This window comes from Odontesthes bonariensis, chromosome 13 (assembly GCF_027942865.1).
Source record: "Odontesthes bonariensis isolate fOdoBon6 chromosome 13, fOdoBon6.hap1, whole genome shotgun sequence".
Lineage (NCBI taxonomy): Eukaryota > Metazoa > Chordata > Actinopteri > Atheriniformes > Atherinopsidae > Odontesthes > Odontesthes bonariensis.
Genome location: NC_134518.1, coordinates 11,990,725 through 12,008,775, shown reverse-complemented (window position 1 = coordinate 12,008,775; position 18,051 = coordinate 11,990,725). Strand labels below are relative to the sequence as shown.

General features: G+C 42.1%; 1 protein-coding gene across 2 annotated transcripts in view; it reads left to right on the top strand.

Moving 5' to 3' along the window:
* Window positions 1–1,107: 1,107 nt before the first annotated feature.
* Window positions 1,108–18,051, top strand: part of LOC142397547 (connector enhancer of kinase suppressor of ras 2) — a 63,006-nt gene continuing 46,062 nt past the window's right edge. For both annotated transcript variants that reach the window (XM_075480982.1, XM_075480981.1), the window contains exons 1-2: window positions 1,108–1,442; window positions 13,397–13,560. In XM_075480982.1, coding sequence (XP_075337097.1) covers window positions 1,379–1,442; window positions 13,397–13,560 — 228 coding nt within the window. In that variant the 5' untranslated portion in view covers window positions 1,108–1,378. The remainder of the gene's footprint in view (window positions 1,443–13,396; window positions 13,561–18,051) is intronic.

Sequence of the window (18,051 nt, the reverse complement as noted above, 5' to 3'; positions counted from 1 at the left end):
TTTTTTTTTTAAATAAAGGCCTTTTGGAAGTCACCTTGTTGCAAAAAAAAATACTACTCCTTTCAAATGCAACAAAAGAAATGGTCACATGTTGGCAGGCTGCTAGGAACAAAAAGTCTATAGATACCAGTTAAAAAGCTTATTTGCAAAGCCAGTACATCCCATTGAGAGGTGTTTTTTTCTTTCTTCTGCATGAATGCTTCATAGGGCAGTGTTTAGTTGAAACCAAACAAACAGAGAGGACTGAAATTGAGTGAAAAAACAACCAACGTCCAAAGAAAAAGTTTGAAATATCTTCATCACACCTGGAGAACTATAACTCAATACCACTTTAAAAATAACAGAATGGAAAAACCCGGCTGCTCTGAAGCAGAATACAGAGACACGAGGAGTGGCTCAACACTTTTGCAGACAACAGTTTTCTCCAAAATGTTTGGCTGCTTTAATCCATGACGTCACCTGTATCCCAGGTGCGCAGCAGGGGGCGCTGTTCCTCCTAATTAGGTCCGCGCACGACGGGCAGCAACGCCTGACAACTGATGCTGATAATCCTCGGAGAGTGAACTTCCATGGATGGTGAAAACAGCTGACACCTCGCCGTTGGAGGTGGCACCAACTAAAACACAGAGACACGTCACGGCGAATGCACAGACCAGTGGTGCCGCTGAACTGTGAAATAAGCATAATTAGCCTTTTATGGCTGCCATATCATTAGCGTTTATATAGGACTCAAAAGAGCGTACTGCAGTGTATATATTATTTATTGTGGTGCTGCTACAAACAGAGCACGATTTGTCAAAGGGTTCTTAGGATATTTGCATTAAACCTCTTTCTCTATGCATGTGTGACTGAGGCGGTGGGAGGGAGGGGGATGGAGGGAGGGGGGAGGGGGGTGCTAGAGGGCAGAGAGATCCTCCCTATATGGTGTGCGTTGCACCATTCCCTGGTCTGTATTATGAGCGGTGGCCCTGGTGATGCTGCAGCGAGGCGGGAGGGGGGAAAAGAGAAGAGGGGAGGGGTTGCTCCATCTCCTAGCGCCCACCGAATCCACTTCTCACAGCGCGCCGGCTGCTGGCGGGAAAGCACGAGAGCCACAGAGAAAGAGAGAGTGAGGGAGAGAGAGAGAGAGACGGAGAGAGTGAGGGAGAGGAGAGAGCGTTGTGCGTGTGCGTGTTTGTGTGCGCGTGTGGATTGCACCACCGCATCCCGTTCACCGTTTCTGCAGGCGACCATGCTCTGATGGAGAGAGTAAACCCGACGAGCTTTTCCTTTTCGCCAGATTTATCCACCGCTCTGTCATTCCAGATGTGACTGACAGGTCGTTTTATGACGCCCGCATCGAGTCCCGTGCTGTTCACCTCGGAGAGACTGTGACACCATGGCTTTGGTTATGGAACCTATAAGTAAATGGACACCAAAGCAAGTGCTGGACTGGATGAAAGGTAATGTTGCGTCCTCTGACTGCATTACGCTCTTAGTGTTCATGTTGCTTGTGGTTAGAATGATGATGATGATGATGATGATGATGATGATGCTGGTGGTGGTAGTGAGCAGCCGAGGGCCACACTCAACACATGTGTTCTCCTCATCCAAACCTACACCCTGACGTGGGATTTTAGCTGCTGTGACTGACTACTCCGAGACCGATTAAAGTCACTAAAGAAGTGCAAACGCGTCTGAGCCGGTGCAGTGAAATGGATGTCCCCAAGAAGCACGGTGTGTGTGGAGGCTCAGCATCCTGTCACCTCTCTCAAACCGAGTCTGTGGGCTGCAGAATGGCTCTCATCAATGACTGTGGGGGGGTATGTCATCCTCACTCACTGGCACATGTCCTCGAGTCCATACCGCCACGCGCCGTGAAAGCTGTGTGTGCGAGGGTCAACGTGCGTGTCCGCGAGCGTGCACGGTTAATGTAGTTCGCTGCATGCACTCCACTCCAACCCCCCCTTCCCCCGATGCCAGTCGCACAGTCGGTTTCAGCACCGTGGACAGCGCAATGCCTCCTGCCTTATAAGGCGAAGGCAGCGGTCACACTCGCTTTTTTCTTTTCTTTTTTTTTCCCCTGATGCTTGCTTTGCTGGCACGGATCCCCTCATAGAGACAGTATGAATGAGTAATCACTAATCGTGCGTGTGTGTGTGCACGTGCGCGCGTATGCGTGTGTTTGGTGGTGCTGTTTTCACACACTCTCGTCATCCACAGAGCTGTGAGAGAAACTGTGGTCGGCCTACTGACAGACAATAGAAAAGAGAAGGTGGGGGGTGTCCGCAATCTCTTACTTAAGACGATGACTTAATCACTACTTGACTGATGACTCAGAATATTACAAAAGTGTAAGAAACGCTTGTCAATGTGTCTCCAAGAGGCCAAATTCCAGTGTGTAATGTTTATCTCCCTCAGCGTGTTTCAGGACCTCTGTTTGATTTTCATTGCGGTGAAGTACTGATCTCTCAGATTAGAACTCAAGGTAGCTGATAGGCCCTCAAGATACACGGAGAGAAGTTATTTGGGTTGCGTCAGGTGAAGTGATTATGACGATGTCCCAGGATTTGTAATTGCTCTCAGCAGCCACAGCCAATAGAGTTATAGCTTCATCCTTTGATCTGTGGAGTGCTTCTCCACCGGTCATTAATAGAAGATTAGCTGAAATGTGATTGGAAATAACATTAGTAACAGGCCAAAAGGGGTTCGTGTTTGCAAAATTAAAAACAACACAGTCAGTGCATATAAATGACTAACAGGCAGAGTGAAACAGGAGTACTGGCTTTCTCTTTATTCATACTCGTTATTCATACTAAGCCGTTTTGGGCCAAATTCGAGATAATGGCCAATCTGTCAAAGAACCACTGTATCTGCTAGTATGCAATGAAAAGTTAAGTGCAGGTCATCCACCTTCTAAAAAAATAAGCTACATTCTTGCAGGTTCAAGGAAGGTTAAGTTTTTATGAGTAAGAAAGACTGAAATTGAAAACATAGCTGTTGGATGAAGATGGACGCCAGTCTTATATTTCAGTTTGTTTCTGTTTCAACTGGCATGCTCCTAAGTCCCAAACTGTGATGATTTTGAAATGGTTTCAAATTAAAGTTGACATGGATAACAGCTATTGTTAGTGAAGTGTAAAGGGTCCAACCCGCCTGAACCTGCTCAATATCGAAACAAAGTGCTTAAATTAGATTGTTTTCATACTTTTGGGCTTATCATCGGTCACAAACATGTCCACAGTTGCTTCAAACTCAAATGCATGAAGCCCTCTCCTTTCTCTTTCGTAAACCATCAGTGGCAGGCTAATGCTTGGATCTTATTTTCTTATGAGTAATGCAAAAGGCGAATATTAATCTGTATGCTTACAAGGGTTTCACTTTGGCCTCTTCGCTGGAAGCGCTTCATCTCTCTCATGCTGATCCAAGTAGTCTTGTACCGCTTATACAGAGAGGTGACACTGAGACCTTCTTTAGAAGCGCTTTAGCATTTTCTCTACAGTTAAACGACAGACATAAGACACTTTGGCTGAGAGCTAACATTTGTCTCCACCATGAAATTATTAGAATATTGGTATAGTTGAATTGGTCAGTCACTCTGTCACGATAGAAAAGTTGTGCCTTTTTGCTCATTTGCCATAGAAATTGCAGCATACCCTTTGCTGTAATTTGCATACTCTAGAAAACAAAACTTGATCAAAATGTAGTCTTGACAGTAAGAAATGCTTTCACAGAGTAAAAGTTGTGAAAAAAATGTTGCACTTCATATGTTTTGTAGCAAGTAGTAATTGTTGCCGTTGGCACAGAATGAATCTTTTCAGTTCCTCTTGTGATATCATTAACAGACTAAATCGCAAATACATTCAGCTTTTCGACTTTCATCAGAGGACTCAGGACAGCCTTTCAGACTTTCTTTTTTCCACCCTTTTAAAAATACATATTAGGAATGCATCTCTTGCCAGCATGAAAAAAAAAAACTTCAACCTGTAAAAAGATGTCAAATATCAAGCTCTTGTCTTTTCTCGAAAAGCAGCTCTTCTTTTACCTCAACAGCCCTTCCTTGACATTTGAAAGAATATAGGACAGAGAGATATGATACTCTGCAGTCCTGTCCAGAAAACCTGACACAGCCAGCTACAATGCAGGCTATACTATATATCTCCCACTGCTATGGAAAGACTGCTCCAGCAGCAAAACACTGGTGGGGCTCACAGAAAGATGACTCATCAGCATTTTGTTTTGATTTGCACACCCACACCAGAGGAGTTTCCTGTATGAGCATGTGTGTGTGTGAGGGTATGTATCCGCTAAGGCGTGTGCATCTGATGACGCAACTGATGTGTTGAGCAGGGTGCATAAGGATCTGTGCTTGAACATGCGAGGCAGCAAAGGAAAATGGACTTCTCCGCCTCTCTCTGTGGTGTGTGCACTTCATAAGATCCCCCTGCGCTCTCAGGCGCTCACTATCGGCAGCCTGCTGATGCATACGACATTGACAGGAAACTGAATAAAGCTGTTCTCTTTTTCCTGCAGTAAACCTTCCACGCTAATGTATTGGAACAATCTAAAAATAATGGTGAGATGTCACATTTCAGTCGGTGCAGGGGACTGTGAATGACTGACAGCGCACACACGTTCCAGTGATTTTCAACTTATCTGTTGAAACCGTTAACACATTGGTATTTTTTACACCACACTTGAGCAGCAGATGCTTTATTTTTTCTGATGAGAGAATCCTCTTATTGCTACTTCACTATTTGAGTCTCTTGGGGCGTCATTTGTCTGTTTGTTTATCTGTTTATTAGCTAGCATGTCGACTGAATATCACGTATAAGATTCAGCACTGAGAAAAGAAATAACATATTCAATTCTGGAACAGATCTTGATCACGGTCTTTAAAAATGAAAAGAGCATTACCATCAGCAGAGGACACTCTCTCATGAGTGAGCCACTAGTTCCATACTGAGTCCCTTGATTTAGCCTCCTGCCGACATGGTAAGGAGGCCTGTGTTGAAGAACACACTCCCCCTGGCTCTGACTGTGTGCCTGCTGTAGTTTCAGCCACATTAAAGATTAAAAAGTAGTCCTTATTATGAGAAAGACTCTCACATACGCACATCGATAGAGGATACTATTCATGTTCTCCAGTTTTTTTTTTACCCGTGTGCACCAAAGAAGTTCCCAGGTGTAAGCACTGCATATGCACTCCAAGGAATACACATTTTTACTGAATTATATGGCACATATGCATGTATGCACACTGACATATGCATAGGCTCAAACTCTGGAGCAGCCGCTTTAAGTGGGGCATCGGTAGTCATGGAAACCCAATCTGATCGTGTTTGAGTCACAGCACATGTCATAAGATGGGGAGGCAGCAACATGCATACATGCCCAATGCACAGCTAGACATATAAATAGATAGATAGATAGATACTTTATTGATCACGAAGGAAATTCATAGTGACACTAAGAGACACACACATGCAAATATAAGAGTGCACAGACACTCATCAGCTTCCCCTCCTGTTTTATGGCCTAAAGCGGAGAGGAAGAGAGCGGGGACATGGATTCAGAAATGGGGAAGTGCAAAGCAAAATGAAAGAAAGGCTGAGGAGCCTAAGATGGGCGAGGAAATGAGGGAGCGTGAAAGGGTGGGCATGTCAGAGAAAGAGGAGAGGCGATGGCAGTTGGGAGCGGGGAATGGGAGATGCTGTGGGCATCATATCAAAGCACCCGCTCTATCCGGCTGCTCGGACAGAGGGGCCTGTGTGATTGTGTGTGTGTATGTGTGTGTGTGTGTGTGTGTGTGTGTGTGTGTGTGAGTGGATGTTCACATGCGCTTTATTGGGTTGGTTTTGCACCTGTTGTAAACAGTTTTACAACCAGAAAAATTAGCATCAAACAAAGTTCCTCAGGACCCCGTATGAGGTCATGAGAAAAAGACGAGGAGACTAGTTTATAAGCTTTTACCCCTCTATAGTTGCAAGATTATATTTGTGTTCGGTCAAGTAGTAAAGAAAAATCCCTCCGTTTGTCTTTTCCTAAACTCTTCATTGACCTAGATGGAAAACATCATGGGGTTAAGGAAAATTCTTAAGGGCTTAGGAAAATACAACTGCACTACGATCAGAAGTCGCCCACACTCACACTAAACTGTGATTTGGGTCTGCAACTACAAAAGTTCAATAAATATTTAGCAAAAATTACAAATGAAAGTCATAAACTCCTAAATACCCCACTATGTTTAGTGGCTAGTAGATAAGTTTGTATAAGTCAGTTCTTTAGCGCTGGATTTTCTCCATACATTTAGTTTTGGAGTTCAGCTGTCCGCTGCAAACTGAAGCTGTAAACCTTTTTACTCTGCGCAAATCCAGGCGGGAGCGATGTGACTTTGTTTCACATTCTGTTTGTAAGGTACAGGAGTGGAATGGGTGGCTGAGGCTTGGACTTCTGAGAAGGCAGGCGGAGTTTGTCAGAAAACTGAATCGGTATGGCGGAACACACCACTCCAGCCAACGGTGCTGTTGTCACTAAGTTAATTCCGCCATGTCAGCTTCCTGTTTTAAAGCACACACTCAAGTTAAGTTTACGGTCGCAGGTCCAGATCTTGAACAGTCTTGAACTGTGGAGTGTGCCAAAAGTTACATCACAATACCTTGTGTGTCTTTTTGACTGGTTATGCACCTCCCAATTTTTGTAACCTGTCTCACCAGAATGACACATTTCAATGACGCGCACAATTATTCCCAATGCTACAAAAACATAAAATACTGCTTTAAAATAAAACAGATACGTTGAAACTGTGTCGTTATATCAGGGCATGAATTACTTACTTACTATAGGACTCCTTCTAGCTGTGTAGCAGTGTAATTTCCTCAGTAACAAGGCTGCAGCAAGACAAACACACCTCAAGCACTGACGATTATGGAGCTATGTTTACGTCACAATTCTCTTGCACAATAATCAATGCCACATGCATAATTGCAGCTTAATATATCTCCAAGCCTCATCTTTTTGGTTGGTAAAAATGAGCAAAGGTAAACACGGACGACTAAACGAGGACGGTTATTTTGCACCAATATCGTGTGACTGGACTTGTGACACTGAGCCAAACCTGTAAAGTTGTATGAGCTGGAAACCATAAACCGGCCATAATGTGGGACTGAGGGAAACATCAGAGCTAAGGGATAAATGTGAGAAATTGCTTTTGGCTACTACATGTAATCCGTCTTATATTACACGCAGTTATTGGCTCTATTGTTAAAATAAATCGAACAGAGCAGCTTTAATGTCAACAGGCGTGCTTATCAGTCACAGGGAATTCGTGTGTTGTGTGTCACAACAATCATCACTCCAGTGCGGGATTATTTGGGAAAAGATGTCCTCCTCTTGTTTTTAGCACTATATTGCATTCTCCTGCTGAGTTTTTTTCTCAATACACTAGCTGCAAATGGACTGAAAGGGTTAGAAGATTTGAAGCTTGTTGTGGTAAAGGTAATGCCCTCAGTACCATTTACCAATATACTGTAATAATACTCATTATATTAAAACAGTATATTGTTGTAGTTGGAATATGACCGTAGTCATGTCACGCTCTCTCACAGCTTCCGCTCTGTTAGCTTAAAAGTGCGCTAAAAGTTCATGTGTCGGCAAGCTAAAATGCCACCGTTTTAAGAATATTCTGTCATAATCTGATGAATATTTCACAGAAGGAATATTTTTAGAGAGAGTCATGTCTTTTCTTCACACACAACAAAGCTCTCATGCCTGCCAGAGTGTTACGAATGAGGCCGGGACAGCGGAACAGGAGTATCTGGTGCTTTTTGCCGCTGTTGGCTCTTGGTTTCCCAAACACAACAAGTTCGACCGGTTGAATTCCATTTCAACTGTCTTACAGCAAACATGTCCACTGCCAGTTTGTTCAGTAATATCAATTCTCAGCCTTTTCCTTTGTTTTTTTTTGGCCTTCAGCAAGCTTCCAGTCTCTGTGTTGACGGCACATACGCTAAAGTGTATATGTGTGATCCTTAGCCTAGCACCAGTGCAGGGTCCTGAGGGGCAGCAACTGCTGATCTTTCAATTCTGCTTGGAGGCCTTTCTCGCTCCGGTTGCCTGGCGACCCTCGTGTTTCTGAAAGGGGAGGGGCCATTATTGCTGAGGAAAGAAGAAGAAATTGGAGGGAGTTGCATAAAATGTGGATGAAGCTGTCAACAAGAGATGCTTCCTCGAGGCTTAAGCACAATGGGATCAACAGATGGATTTCTTATCAGATCTGCGAGTTTAAAAGAAATTGATATTAAGTAATCTCTAAAGCGCGTGACAATATTCTTCATCATATCAAAGAGTGATTGAGGACAATCTATGCACTTGCATGATAATTAAAATCAAATGATGTTGAAATGAAGCCTGAATTTTAAAATACATGTAGTCATGTTAGGCCAATTAAAATCATACTAAACTGGCATTCTCAAAATCAGACTCACACACCCAGACGTAACTGTAGAAGAGGACATGAAGAAGCTGTTCATAACAGTGAATTACCACAAGGGATGGCTTTCATTTAATTTCTTAAAAAAAGAAAGTTAGAAGCTGAAAGGGGGTATATTGAGTCAGAGATACTTCCATCAATGAATTCCACTTCTATGCTCGCTCATTGAAACATTGACAATCGTTCAGTTAAGTGAAGTTGAGCTGTTGTGTCCCGTTACAAACACAGCGGTGTTGAACCATGGTTAAAGCACAATTTGAATGAGGACCATTGTTCTGGTCCCAGTTTACATACAAGGGAGGGCGATCAGGTTATTGACCAAAGTACTTCTAATGCCACGACACAGTGGACTGTATGAGAAATGTTTACTACATTCTGTGGCTTCTAATTTTGTCTGTGAAAGATCAATCCACATGTATGTATAGCTTTGTTGGGGAATTTGGCCATATAAATATACACTTAAGCTTCACTGTCTCACATAAAGATGGAACTTAGCCTCTTTGAGTATAGTTGAGAACACACATCCAGGAGTGATTCAACCCCCTTCTGCGTTATGAGGGTTTGCTGTGTCTACCTTAGATGGTATTGGACTAAAACACAACAATTTTGTCTTTTCCAAGTGTAATTTAATCTTGCTGTGTTTGGCTCGACTTATCTGTGCATGAAGTTGAGCCAGTAGTGGGCCTCTCTGCCGATAACCATTCTCAACATATCAGCATATATGCCAAGAGGTGGATCAGATGGAAGAAATTGTGGGTTATGGCTTGGCCACGTCAGTGCCCACCGAAATGATTTGGCATTCATGTAAAAAATGCCAACAATTAGGGATTTCAGTTTAAAAATGGATTGTTATTCCACAGAAAAATATTGATAAATGTTGACGTTGTTGTTGAATAAATTATAATTTCTCTTTAGTGTTGTACAACTATATTACCGTTATCTGTTGGCTCTGTCTGAATATGTCAAACAGTCCAGCATTTTTCATGGAATGCTTTTACACAGCTTGTCTTACCTTAAAGTGCAGGGCCTTTTTTTCTTTGGACAACTAAACTAAACCTATAGGTTGAAATTCAGAAATCTCTAAATTGAAACGACCAAAATATAGCGACTTTGTCAGAAAATGATTTTCTCCGATAAAGATTTACGCTCCACGTGGCACGTCATTTGATGCCAAGTCTTAACTTAGAAAAAAAACCCACAGAAAAATACTCAGTAGATGCGTTGATACAGTCGGCATAAGCAAATCAAAACTGATTGACTGTTGACACTTGACATTTCTGTTACAAGAGGCTGTCTAAAGAGCAGAGACACTGAGGCTCAGCAAACGCAGGTCATTAATAAGTTCCTGAGGTGAAGCGGGAAAACTATATTTACAGGAAATACTGTAAATGGCTCAACATACAGAGGAAGAAAATACTCTAAAATATTCAGCTGTGACATATAATATTTTATTCTCATGTCAGAATATTTCCCAAAAGAAACCAGAGCTTGTTACACAGAGATATTACTGACATTACGCATGCAGAAAAAAAAAAGAAAATTTTCTTTGTTTTTTCCATCTGCAGAAACCTGTCCTCATGTAATATTTTGTAAGTGTTTGATAGCTCCGGTCCAATGTGCTATTTACAGCTGGCGTACAAACCCAGATCGACTGTTTGTTCTCTATGGGAGACTTTCTGATTAATGTGATTGGCCAGCTGCTGTGTGTCACACTGGGGAAGTGTACCTGTGGATTTGTGTCGGTGTACGTCTCCATCCTTGTATTTTTTAGGAATATGGGTGCTCGTCTTTACGACGACAAATACCATCATTACTTGAAACAAGAGACAGACAAACAAATACTGCGGTCAACACAAAGTTCCTTTCCTCCTAACTGTGTGTTGCAGAAGTGAGACGTAGCCATAGTAGGAGGCTCTCCCAGAAAAAGGTGGCTGCAGTTGACCTTTTTGATTCTTTATTCATCACTTCTTTATATAATTCACAGTTTCACAGGCTAAAAGCTGAGCACATATGCTTTTAAAAGTAATGTCATGAATAATTTTTGGTATAGATTTGCATCATGCAAAGACATTTTTTTTGCCTTTGTAACAGCACCAGCTCTCAGAGGGACACTTGCAGACAGTTTTTCGGGACACATGACAGGCGAGTTGCTTCAGGCGTCTTGGGGAACATGCCACTGTTCATTTATAGAGCTGCAGTGCTTCAGCTGCTTCTGTCTCGTCATGTAATCCCACATTAACTCCATGATGTGGAGATCTGGGCTCCCTGGAGACCACTCCAATCGCGAATACTCGCTCATCTCAGATGTTTCATTATCTCTGCGGTCATGTTTTTTTCGAGTGGCTTCCGACCAATCAGACGCATCCTCGATGGTTCTGAGCAATGAATGAGGATGTAAAAGTTTTGAATGGCTACACATTTTGCGTCGAGTTTTTCCACTTAAATGTGTGAGAAAGAAATGACTTCCACTTAATTTCACAAATATTGACAGATTATGATGACATAATCGGTTCTGTGCCACACGGTCTTGACATGGCCGCTGTTGAAATGTGACGCTTAAGGAGAAGAGGCAGAGGGATTAATGAAGAGGGGGGAGCGACAGCTAAAATGGGAGGGAGGAAAAAAGGAGGCTCACCTTACTTGGGCACAGCGTGGACATAAAGACATCTATCTGAGAAATAGCCATCTCATTTTCGTTCTGTTCTTGTGTCTCTCATCGTGAGGGTCAGGAGTCACACATTCAGACATTCTTGTTATTAGCTGCAGGGCTTCCTCTCTGCTTGGTCTCCCTGTTCTCCGCTGCTATAGCTGCTGGCCTACTGAAGAAATCTACACACTCTATCAATTTGTGCACATCTCTGCCAACACTGGTGATGATTTGTTCGACTACACTGGACCCTTGTTCCATTGCAATAAACATGTTGCATCAGTAGAATAGATGTTAACTTGTAGTAATTTTGTCATTCGCAGTTCACATACTTGCATTATTATCTGATACGTTGTAGCTATAAAAATATCAATGACAGCAGCTTGAAGTGGAAATAGTCGAATTGTTTGGTATTTTCAATAAACTAGAATGATCAAGCAGAAATGATAGAAAAAGTGAGTGTTCCTTGTTTTTGTTTATTTAACAGGGACATTGTCCCAGATATAGCCAAAAACTACCCCCCCAAAAAAAGAGAGACAAAAGGAATAACTCACACTAAAACAGACACAATTAAGTACATTTCCAAAACATATCATAAAACCATAGCCCATCAGCAACACAAAAAAACAACGGTACTAACGTCCAACTTGACAGTCAAAAATCCAGACATCACATTTAAAAACACACATGCCCATCTCGGTTTGTAACCGCAAACGTGGACTTCCCTCAACCTCCCTTGAGACTGATTTAAAAATGTTTAAAAGTGCTGCACTGAACGTTTGTACTTCACAATGCTTGCTTTTTCATTTTTGCAACAGCTATAAATGTCATGACACGGTCTCATCAGCTGATGACGGTAAAAAAATTACAACGGGCGTGTGAAAAGGAGTCATCACATCCGCCTGCTCGATTTCACAGCGGCAGTTTTCGCATATTTCATACACAGACTTGGCATCACAACAGCTCTCCATGTGCTAACCTTGTAGCACTTTATTCGAAGCACATGCTAACAAATGGGACGACAGGGTTTTCCCACAAGGGATTTATTCCATTAAATGAATTTCACTTGGGTTTGCTACAGTTCAGAGCCTCCTGCAGACGTGTTAGATTCAAAATTGCTCTGCTTTGCTTTATGAAACGAGATTGTGCTCTCATGTCTCTCAGAGCAACAGAAGGCTTATATTTTGCCTCTCGGTCCCATGGCAAAATGCCTCTTGCTCTTGATATGCCTTTTGTTTGCATCAGTCGTACATGTGTGGTGACTGTAATAAGGTGCTACCACACTGTGTCTGCTCTGCATCAGTATCACTTCCCTTGGGCATCAAGGAAGTTCCTCACAGCTTTCCTCGGCTTTATCAATGTGCCTCTACAGAGGCGCTGAATAACAAAAGTAGCTGTAATTGTATTAGTACATTGGATTGTGCTTGAAGTGTGTGTTCTTAGAGGGACAGAGTGTACCACTTGTGTCTCTCTGTGTGCTTGGATTTGCGTCTTATTGTGCATTTTTGCCCTGTGTTGGCTTGTTTTTGAGCAGGCTTGTTAGTTAGGTCTGTGGGGAGATGTGCTTTCCGCTGACTTTGTTGGATTCAGAGCCAGAGTTTCTTACGGATCAATAGTATCCTGGACCCACCACATCCATAGCATGTGCAGCTGATTGGCTGTCTGCATAGGGTGCACCCACATGTGATGTCATATATCTTTTTCTCATTTCGTTGTCTTGTTTGTTTATATATTTATCACTCACATCACACCCTCCGTCAAACAGAATTTGCTTAAAATTCATTCTTTTCACTTTGAAATCTCTATAAAAAAAACAAACCCCAACAAAAGCACAACTTGCCTCAACTGATTTTGTTCTCTTTACAAAAAACCGAGGTGTCAAAAATGAATATTAATACACCAAAGCATGTGCTTATAATCAGATACAGAAGGGGTGCATTGACAGATGGGTTTTCTTTGTGATTGTGACTAAAGCATTGAAAATACACCTGCCTCTAGGCTGGTTCTTACCTCAGAATTAGACATATTTGTATGTCACTGTCCGGGCACCTGCTGTTGTGCATGGGTTTTATGTTGCATTCAAGTGGACCACAATTCCTTCTACTAGGGAATACTTAACTTTGCTTCTGTTTCCAGGAATTACATTATCACGTTTCCCCTTTTTATCTCTAGGGAGAAGACCATCTAAATCACTCATCAGGCCAATAAAAACATCTTGTCACTTGTGGCTCAAGCCTTACACGCTGTGTCTAACCTGCATCTGTCTGTACTCTCTTCAGGTCTGGATGACTGTCTCCAGCAGTACGTGAAGAGTTTTGAGCGGGAGCAGATGGGCGGAGAGCAGCTGCTGCACATCACCCATCAGGAGCTGGAGGAGCTCGGTGTCACCAGAATAGGACATCAGGAGCTAATCCTGGAAGCTGTCGACCTCCTCTGTGCCCTGGTCAGCCTCTGTTACTTAATGATTTCATAGCTCAGTAAACAGTGGTTTAGAAGGACAATGCTCATCAACGTCCAGGCTTTAGACAGCTGACCCCCTGATTTGTATGATAGAACATAACATGAGACAACCCCACCAAAATCCAAAAATGATGAACGCTTCGAAATGTGGCACAAATATGTCAAAAATAAAACGGATTATACTAAGATTAGCAGAAATAATTTAATAACTTTACCATTATCTTGCTGGCTAACAAGCTGTCATGAGTTTGTAGTGATGCTGCAGCAGTCAGTTGCACAGAATATGAATCAGCCTATTAGTATACTCTCTGTTGGCTTGTGTTGTTTAATGAAGGTAGCAAGTTCCAGCCAGGGAACAAGCTTAACAGGCTAGCTGAAGCGTTTAGTCATGAGTGTTTACATCCCAAAAGTAACCATTCAGTTTCATTCCATTCCACTTCCATTATGAGTACCGTACCTCATTGAAATGACAAATAGAGAAATTAGATAGAGGTGGCAGAGGTGCTTACCAAAAAAAAATATTTCATCACTATTACCAAGAACTGTCACTCTCCAACACAAAATCCAGTAGGACTGGGTTTCAAACTCTAATATATCGTGTTTGTATTTCATAGGGAGCTGTGAGGGTTCTGGATTCACACCTTGACAATGTGCCTGAGTGGGTTTTCTCAGGTTTCACCACATAGTCCATGTCATGCAAGTCATAGTGTGAATGTTAATACATGTTTGTACAGGCTAGCCCTATCACAGACTGCCAGCCAGTCCAGGATGATTACCTTACGAGATGCTCTGTTGACGGGAGCAAACAGACCAGTTCAGATAAAACTGAAATAAGTTCCAGGAGATGCTGCTGCCCATGTAGCACTAGATTATTTCTAGCATGCTAGTATGGAGCATGCTTTTCTGCCACATACCGTAGTTTATTAGCCCTGCAAGTAGTCACTTGATAGTGGCTCAGAAACATCTACTCCAGATGGATTTCCCTACAGTATTTCAACACAGTCTCACACTAGAATGGATTACAGCCGGTTTGGTTCACAATGCAAAAAGACAGGACTTTCATAATAAAAAGGCTCAAACATGTGACATGGCTACCTCTGTCTTTTGAAATTGTGACCTGACTAAGTTTTATCTTACTTGAAAATTTCCCTCGTGCTTTAGACATGCTAAAGGATCAAAACCACTGCAATTCTATGTTTTGCGTTGTAAATTGTAATATCCTTATGTTTTACGTGATGCAAAACTGTCCCAATACAAAACAATAGGCGATGTTGAATGTTACCTTCTCACAGTTTCTATGCCTTTATATGACACGACAATATGTTCAACTTGTGAACAAATATATTTAATACATGCTTTCTTCTGACGCTGGGCTGGGTCCTTTCAGCAATTCTCATCGGAAGAAAGATGTATACTCTAGTTGTTGTTTGGTTTCCTCCATCAGTTACTGATACTGGCTTAAGAAAAAACGAAAAAAAAGGGAAAAAAATCCTCTGTCATTTGGGTCTTGCTTTCCGTGGTCAGTGCTGACTGCATGCACACTGCCCCTGCTCAGGATTAGGGAATTAGGTGGAATTAGGTGCTCCTTTCCCAGGGAGAGGGAGAAAAAGACAGGGAGGAGGAGAGGTGAGAGGGAAAGGGAGAATATATAGAAAGAGTATGCAGGATGCACCTTATCTCCAAGGCACACATGGTTGGATTAGTTGGAGCTGTTTGAATGTGTGTGAAAGTGTGTCTGTGAGCTCATGCCTGTGTGTGTGCTAATCAGCAGCACCTCTTCTCATTCAAATCTTCCAGCATGGGAATGAGTGTCCCAGAGTACCAATCACCATATGTGCTGGAACTGGACACACTCACACACTTCATCACACACACGCACACATTTAAGGATGCCAAGTAGACAAGACGAATCACTGAAATTACCACTGTGAGTACTTTTAAAGAACACTGCTGGCTTTTTCGCAATTTGGGTCTCGCTTTTTGTAGCTTTGGCTGTTATACTAACGATACAGTATGTGGAAATACAGTGTGTTAACTGTTGAGACCAAGCAACACATCAATGTGTGGGGGAGAAAACACAAGCAGTCACGTAGATTCAAATATACAAGTAGCCCCATCTTTGTCAAACTTACAATACTTAGAAGTGACAATCAAGGCGTACTGCAAAAATATAAAGCAAATCAGCAATTCTAATATTCACCAACAGATTTGTACACCCCAGATATGTTGTATAAATAATACTTTCATTGTAGTGGGGCAAGTAAATCTCCAATGTCCTGTGATTAATTCCACTCCTCGGGAAACAAAGCACCATGGTAGCAAAGGATGAATCACTGTCATCAGCAATATCATCCATTATAAGGAAGAGCTAAACCTGGCTCCCCTGGCTCAACTGTTATGACCGTCTGGTGTTTCCGCTGTTAAATGGGGGAACTTCTGTGGCTCTGGATCGATGCAAGTTTCAAGTGCTGAGTGAGCTCTCAGTCGTATTGTAAAATCTGTAGAAGGTCTTCTTTTGTGTCTATGCAGTCAAATTATGCTCATAGCATCATTGCTAAGCAGGTGTCCATATGGGCAGCAAGTTTTCTCTGTAAATTGTCATTACTTTGAAAGTCACTTAAACCCTCAGGAAAAGTGTCAAAACTGGACTAATCAAGGCATTTTGTAAATATACTGGATGCTTTCATGTATAGGAGGGAATTAAGATCGACTACAGCAGCCTGGGCACAGAATTATGAACTGAAATACTCATTGTTGCAATAATTGTTTTCAAGTTGCAAGAATCTCTCATATCCTGTAAATAGCTGATGGGATTAAGATTAGCTTTCTACATTCACACATTCCTTGCGGTGTCCCCCAGAGTTCTATTCTAATACCACTTTTCTTTTAGGTCCAAATATTGATGTGAAAAATTCTGTGTTCTAGACTTAATTCAGCGTTAATATATTCCTTTTTTTCTCCAGCAAAGGACACAAAGGTTGGAGAAATGCCCTTTACAAGCCTTTAGTTGTCTATTCGGGCGAATACATAAACTCTTTCATACCATCTAGAAATTGAGGTGTTTATCAGCCAGGCATTTATATGTTTGGAAAACTACATGTCCAAAATGTAATTTCACTCATTGGTCTTCTTATTTTCATCTGATATCACAGCTCTTTCACACAGCTTGAATCACCTTTCACTGTTGGTCCTTTGTCAGTGCAAACGAGTGACTCCAAGCTGATGTTAGAGTTCTCTAAGGTTCTTGAAAGTCATCATTTCTATTTCTTGTGATTTTTTTCATTTGAGCTAATAAAACAGGAGTCCTTCAATGCTTTTGAAAGTTAAAACCTTGGGTTAAGCCCAATTGCAGCGTCATGGCAGTTAGTAAAATATGCACGTTGATCCATGTAGAAATACACAATTTCACAAAATATGACTGATTTAAACACTGAAGAAAGATATTCCACCACACATGCAGATCACTATACTCCTAATGAATAGAAATTATAATAAAGGAAAAAAAAATAGAATGAATGATAATATCATAATTGATAGATATTTTGATGATATTCTAGTTTTGTAAGGAAAGGATAATATGGTGATATGGTGATACCATTTTGCCCAAACATGTTAAATGTTATGTTTAATTGTGAGCAAAGGCAGAAATATCATCATAAAGGAGAGGCCACTCCAGTGATGGCTGCTATGGCAACTACATTGACATGGGTATGGGGGCGTTGTGGGTGGTTGTGGAGTGGAGGAGACGAGGGGTGGGAGAACTGTAGTTGTATTCCTGTTTCGATTTGCACGCTTATGCATGCGCTGCTTAAATGACTTCTTTCTGTCTCCACACGCGCTAAGTCATTCACATAGTCGGCACAGGTTTATTCCCCTGCTTCATTTCAGCTCTCTGTCCCCTGGAGGGAGCTGCTCACAGCTTTAGATCGAATCATATGACAGCCTAATTACAGCTGTGCAAACATGTACACTCAAAGTGCATGTACACATCTACATTCACACGGAAGACAGAAAAGCATACAGAGCACAGTGTGTGCCTGACCCAGTTTCAGTGAGATGCATAGCTGGGTGCTTTCTGTCTTCCTCTCCCTCTTGTCTTCTGTCTATTAGTTCCTTAGTTGCCTAATTTCTCTCTTTCACTCTCTCTCTGCTGCCACTGTGAAACCCTCCCTCCTTTGTAGTCACTGCGGTCGTGACTGTGTGGAATAGATCTAGAGGCAGCAGAGAAATAGATACGTCTAGCTCAGACTGTGCATCTGACTTTACAAGGGTGTGCGCGTGTGTCTCTGTGTGAGTGTGTGTGTAGCCATTTTGTCAGCAGGAATCAGACTTTGTCAGGCAAGACATGACTTGAGGTGCCTTTGGATGCTGAGTGCAATATGTGTGTGTTTATTTAAAAGGGTCACGGTGCAGTAATGGGCTAGCCCACTCCACCAGCTTGGTGATTTTGTAACACAGTCAAACCTCAGAAAAT